The 6,442-nt window shown below is 39.3% G+C and overlaps 1 protein-coding gene across 2 annotated transcripts; it reads left to right on the top strand.

Annotated features, from left to right (window-relative positions):
* The first annotated feature begins 1,791 nt into the window (after positions 1–1,791).
* On the top strand, positions 1,792–5,593 carry endou2 (endonuclease, polyU-specific 2). Of its 2 annotated transcripts, none has more exons than XM_042217898.1 (7): positions 1,792–2,181; positions 2,935–3,087; positions 3,504–3,609; positions 3,724–3,845; positions 4,188–4,300; positions 4,825–4,978; positions 5,214–5,593. In XM_042217898.1, exons 2-7 carry the CDS (start codon positions 2,986–2,988, stop codon positions 5,466–5,468), a joined length of 852 nt encoding a protein of 283 aa, XP_042073832.1. In that variant the 5' UTR covers positions 1,792–2,181; positions 2,935–2,985; the 3' UTR covers positions 5,469–5,593. The 2 variants fall into 2 exon arrangements, with proteins under 2 accessions (XP_042073832.1, XP_005953352.1); XM_005953290.3 differs by having other exon boundaries at positions 1,794–2,181; positions 2,932–3,087.
* The last annotated feature ends 849 nt before the right edge of the window (positions 5,594–6,442 follow it).

Here is a 6,442-nt window from a genome sequence, read left to right as displayed (position 1 = left end):
TGTGATTGAGGGGGTGGGGGAGCTGCTAAAAGCTGTGAACTTCCCTTTTGTGTTTCATCTTGATGCATTCTCAATCATCCAGGGAAATAAATCTCCAAAAGTCACCAACTTGGAGTGTTTCAGTTTGCCATCTTAGGGAGAAATCAACACACATGGGTGTAGGTCCTTTGTTGCTGAGATTTATTGATAAAAACAAAAAACCAACCATTTGTACACATATTTACAAATAATAATAAAAAGCGAGTGAGTACATTACAACATTTTCAGCAATCACTCACAATCCTGGCACTGCCATGGTATCTGTAGTCTGCATTTACCACATATGTATCTGTAGCAGCGAACACATCGCACAGTGGCCTGATCTTTCTTGCATTTGTGTTTGACCTGACACGTGGCTCTTTTTCCAGGGCTAGGTGTGGAGGGTTGTGCCCGAAGCAACTGTTCTTTTCTTGCCTTCTTCGCAGCTACATGAGAGTGAGCCAACTCTGTTGCAAGCGCCACCAGGAAGTCCACCCGTCTTTCCTTCGTCCCGGTGCATGCTTGATACAGCACATGTGCATTCAGTGCTGCCATGTCAATCATATTATAAAACACGGCAACTGGCCAGCGCCGTGTTCCTTTGCGGACAGTGTACTCCCAAACCATCTGGTCCATCACATCCACGCCACACTTTGTTTTGTTGTAAAGGGTGACAGTGTTTGGCTTCCTTTTGGTAGTGTTAAGACCTTGTATGTGAGGAACAGGATTCAATTCTGAATTTAACAGGGAGCCAATGAAGAGAAGCCAATACAGGAGAAATCTGCTCTCTCTTTCTAGTCCCTGTCAGCACTCTTGCTGCAGCATTTTGGATTAACTGAAGGCTTTTCAGGGAGTTTTTAGGACTTCCTGATAATAACGAATTACAGTAGTCCAGCCTGGAAGTAATGAATGCATGAACTAGTTTTTCAGCATCACTCTGAGACAGGATATTTCTAATTTTAGAGATATTGCGCAAATGGAAGAAAGCAGTCCTACATATTTGTTTAATATCAAGTCAAGTCAAAGTCAAGCCACAAAAACTGTATTTATCCCCAAGGGGCAATTAAGATAGTTGATACCAAATATGTACATTGAAGGACATGTCCTGGTCAAAAATGACTCCAAGGTTCCTCACAGTGTTACTGGAGGCCAAGGTAATGCCATCCAGAGTAAGAATCTGGTTAGATAGTTTCAGCTTAATGACTTAAAAATTTGAATTAGGGATCTTAAAATTTTAGCTTCTTTAGAAGCAACTTAAACTTTCAAAATGGCAATTTTGAGATTTAGACATAAGCTAATTTTGCTCATCTCTTAGACTTAATTCTGCCAGACATTTTTTCAGTAGTAGAAACAAGGTTAAAAAAAGAAAAGCCTGAGATTGTATTTTTCTGAAAATTAAAACACTCAGATGGCTACAAGAAATTGTATATTACAAAAAGATAACACAAAATAAAACTCTTCTATTCTAATTCCACGAAGGCCACATTATATATAAATATTTTCGGGATTTTTTTAAATAAATAAAATTATTATAAAAGTAAAAAGTTGTATTAGCTCCTCCTTAAATTTAATTTGTTGAAGACTTTAAAATCTTGTTTTAAAATGCTTTAATCAAGCTTTTAATCTGAAATGGTGAGGTCAATGGCTTGTAAAAAAACCCAACAAAAAAAAAACCCAATCGTGTTTCGTACAAGACCTTGCTTCTATGTAGATGTTTAAGTGAACTTTAACCATTAACAAAATCTTATTACCTGAAATATGACCCATATTTACCCTGTAATTCAGAGGTTATGCTGTGACAGACAGAGAAACAATGAAATTCTAAAGAAACAAAGACCCCACGTTTTAGTGTGAGACTGAAAAGAGACGACAACATAGTGTGATCCCTTTGGTCAGAGTTGCTGACAGGGGATAACCCTTTAAAACGGCCCCTCTCTCCTGTCCTGTCCCATCCCCTGCCTCGTGGTCTCTGTTCGCTCCCCCAGCCCATGCCTGCCTTTCTCCATACACACTGATTGACTACATGGCTGGACTATTACTATGCCTCTAAACACACCTGCACGGCAACCAGCACGAGCAGCACCTGACCAGCACTGAGATACTTCACTAACCCTCAAATCATTGATTTGATTTATTAAAGCAGGAGGACAGACAGAGGAGAAGGTCAGTGGATTTTGATGTGATGGCTGATGGGATGCAATGTGTGGATCTATGTCAGCCACGTTTGTTGAATGCAGTAGTGTTTAAGCTAGATTAAGCAGTTGAAGCTATTATGTTTTTACAGTGCCGAGTCACTTAGGACAGCCTTGTGAATCGCTTTCATGTATCTATCTAAAACGTTGAAATCTACAAATAAATAAAATAAAATACAAAAGTTAAGAACATCAATTACAGTTACAAAAGATAATAAACCACTAACCATAAAAAGGACCTTATAGTGACACAGAAATGATTAACAGTGCTTATTTAAGTAGCTTGAAATATCCAGTTATTTATGATAAAGTTGACATTTTCCTCAGTGTGAAATGGCTATTTATTATATCTAATTATTTATATAATAAATACATTCTTTATTTTAAAAAAAACATGTAAATGGTTGGGCTAAAATGCTGTACTCAAATAGCCAAAACCATTTGTATAAACTGATTTATAACCTCTGTTTGCACACACATCACCTCAAAGTTAAATATTTCTGAAAAGCTTTTTACACATAAGTGAGTATTATATTTAATCTGATGGGTCACTTAAACAAGTTCAAAAAGAGCAGAAATACATTATTGTATGCCTACATGCATTAGCGTACCTGTGCTTTACACTTTTTATATGTGAACAATAGTTTTATGGTGTTGTCCACCTCTGAAGCTTAAAGCTCGAGTTAAGCAGAGGCTTCAGTAACTGTTCCTCTCCTGTCAGAAGCACATACTGGAAAGAGAGAGCATCCACAGCACATCTGCAAGCGGTCATATCATGATTGAGAGTGACAGAGAGCTGTCAGCCATGGTGCAGGAGCTATGGGACAATGATATCAACAGACTAAAGCCTGGAAAAGACTACAGGATCTCCCTTCAGGTGCATCACGCACTCAGACACACACAGACACCTGTTGTAGATAATAGTATATATTGCAAACTTATGACGATATCTGACAGTCTGCATTACACCTCAAAACAGGCACTGTTCTTCTCCTGCAAATAGAGCTCAAGTTGTTAGCTCTGAATGAGCTTTACTCAGTAAAAAAGCAAAAGCCCGGAAACTTAGAGACCTACTGTAAGGGTAAAGGTTAGATCTTTGTGATAGAAACCGTCGATATTTATGGAAAATTTTATTGTAGGTCTTCCTAATTTGGACAAACTTTCTACTTGTATTTTTTACCACGTAGTAGTAATACTTACATTTTGGAGGCATAAGTAAGAGTAAAGGAAAAGATATCACTGGAAGCATACATGAGGAGCATTTTATGAAAAGCACTGTTCTTCCTGTTTCAGGGAAAAGCTGGAGACAGCATGAACATCAATGACAACAATGACGGGGCGGGATATCCACTGTTTACCTTTGTCGATGAGAACATTTTCAAAAAGGAGACTTTTTTAGGTAAGTGCACTAGGCACTGTATTGTTATCATCCATGTTTATAGGACTGAGCAGCCCTAAACATTGTTTAATGACGTAATGCGCCACTGAAATGTGCCTCTGTTGATCTTTGCAGCCTTTATCTCCCTGCTGGATAACTATGAGAGTGACACCGGTAAGCCAGAAATTGTAACTCCTGAGGAAGTGGCAGAGAACCACAAGTTCCTGGACTCCATCGTTCAGACTCCCACCATGAAGGTACCTATGAGGGGCATTTGACTATGTTCGCCATCGTAGGTTAGTGTCATTATTAAATACAGAGGATGAAGAAATATTATCAATGGCTTTCTATGACAGGAACAAAAAAAAAAAAAACGGATGTTAGTAGCACTTATTTGTCTGTGGAGGTTTGTTCCAGTTTCACCTACTAATGGTGGAAGAGATAAACTCATGGGATCACTAAATAATTCGGATTTATCCTCTGTGGGTTAAAGGTATTTGAGATATTTAAGTCCTGATCGGACCAACTAGCGCTTTCATCTCGAGCCACCCTGCTAGCTGAGCTATAAGCATTTTGTAATAAGTTCTTCTATTTTTTAGATAGCCCATAAATACCTGGTCAAGAAGCATCTTTCGCCTGAGGATGAGACAGAATTCAAGAAGCAGCTGTACAGGATCTGGTTTGAGCTTTATGCGAGGAGAGGATCCAGCAGGTGGGTGGAATCTGCGTCAGTGGAATTCAGCACCGCGATGGTAAATACAGGCTGACAAACTGGCTCTGTGTGGCAGATACATTCAGCGTCAGTGCTGTCAAATGGAAGAAAAAAAAAGTGTTCAGGATTGGCTTGTCCATGTGGGCAGCTGCAAATTTAAGGCATCGATTTTGGAGCAGCTTCTTTTTTGGCCGGTAACCTCTCAGTCCATGTTGATGTAAAACTGGCTTCACTGTGGACAGCAACACTGCTGGTCCAGCAGTTTCCAGTTCATGGCAGTCTGGAGCCTTGGTGGTTCCTGGGTTGTTCCTGGACATTATAACCAATTTCATCTCATCTTAGTGGGTCTTCTTCCAGATCCTGGCAAAGCAAAGCAAAGACACATCCAAATAACTTGTACATATGTATGATCGTTTAAACTCGCAATCTTGGAATCTGCAATTGTCAAGGAAAACTACTGTGGCATTCACGCCCATGATGAGTGGCTGTAAACTTCTGACATTGCCCTTTTTGTCTCTCTTCAGGCCAGACTCTTCGGGCTTTGAACACGTGTTTGTTGGAGAGACAAGAGGGGGGAGGACTGTTATTGGTTTTCACAACTGGATCCAGCTATACTTACAAGAGAAGCTGGGCCATATTGATTACAAAGGCTACAGTGTCACTGCACATTCACCCCAGGTATACTATTCTTAAGACTTTCTTTAATTAAACTCAGGCAAAGAAGTTCTTTTCTCTGGTACTTTACTTTTAACTATTTAGACAGATATTCAAAAATGTATTCAGGTTACTTTTTCCCTGTATATTTATCAGTAATTTCTTTCCTGCCTTTTCTCCACTGTCAGCAAATATCTGTCAAGCAATCTGACTCATTTCTCCCTGCCTAACCGGCTTTTTCATTTTGCCCCTACCGCAGCCCGATGAGAACAAACACATCCTGGCGCTACAGTTTAGCTGGAAGAACGGTATAAAGCCCAAGGGCAGCATCTTCATCGGAGTCAGTCCCGAGTTCGAGTTCGCCCTCTACACTCTCTGTTTCCTCACCTCGCCTAATGAACGCGTCAAAGTCCAGTTCAGTTTGTACGACATGGAGATTGTTTGCCACCACTACAACCAGAAGCATATAGGTACCACCTACCCTGTGCTCCTCAGGTACCTGAACCCTCGGTAACTTGACTAGAAAATACATCTGACATACAACTTCCCCATCACTTAAGCTTGGGTACAAAGTGTCATAGGTATTGTTGTTGTCTTTTTATTTTACATAAAGATACAATAAAACCTTCCAAGAGCTAACTGCATTGCCTTTGTTTCTGTTTTGAGAGTGTGCTACGGATTACGTGATGGGAAATAACTGATGAGTCTCTGAAGTCTGAAGCCGGATACTGATCTATCTTTATCTCTATTTTACATTTTTTCTTAATCTTTCTTAAAGTTTTAGGTCATTAAATACATTTTAATACTAGACAAAGATAACCAGAGTAAATAAAAACATGTAATTTTTAATGATGATTTAATTTAAGAAGAGAAAAAACATAAACATACTTGACCCTATTAAAAAATGAATTGCTCCCTAGACCTAATAACTGGCAGCAACACTGGAGAGTTTTTGAACACGAATGGCCTGTTTGAGGTCATGCCAAAGCATCTCAGTCTGATTTAAGGCTGGACTTTGAGTAGGACTCTGCAAAATATTCTTTTGTTTTTTCTTTTATTGATTTTTATGTGTGTGGGGGATTTTTTTGAGTCATTCAGAGGTGGACTGGCTGATGCGTTTCAGATCACATCAGCCAGTCTTGAAGATCGTCCCACGGAGGCCATTTTTGTCCAGTTCTTATTGTTGAAACATGAACTCTGACCTTAAATGAGGAAAGTGAGGTCTGCAGTTCTTCAGATGTTGTTCTGAGTCCTTTCCAGACTGATAGATATCAGTGATTTTGTTTATCATCTGTTCTTGAGTTTATTTTGATGGTGGCATGATGTTTGCTTTTATAGATCTTTCAGACTTTACTTTGTCAAACAGGTTCAAATGAAGTGTTTTCTTGATTCAACAGGTCTGGCACTAATCAGGCCTGGGTTTGGCTAGTGAAATTGATCTGAACTTTCCAGAAAATATGGTTAATCGCTGCTAAATCATGATTTCAT

This window comes from Haplochromis burtoni, unplaced genomic scaffold (genome assembly GCF_018398535.1).
Source record: "Haplochromis burtoni strain Fernald_Lab_line unplaced genomic scaffold, NCSU_Asbu1 Contig_3587, whole genome shotgun sequence".
Classification (NCBI taxonomy): domain Eukaryota; kingdom Metazoa; phylum Chordata; class Actinopteri; order Cichliformes; family Cichlidae; genus Haplochromis; species Haplochromis burtoni.
Note: the sequence above shows the minus strand (reverse complement) of the source record. Positions and strands in the feature narration are given on the sequence as shown.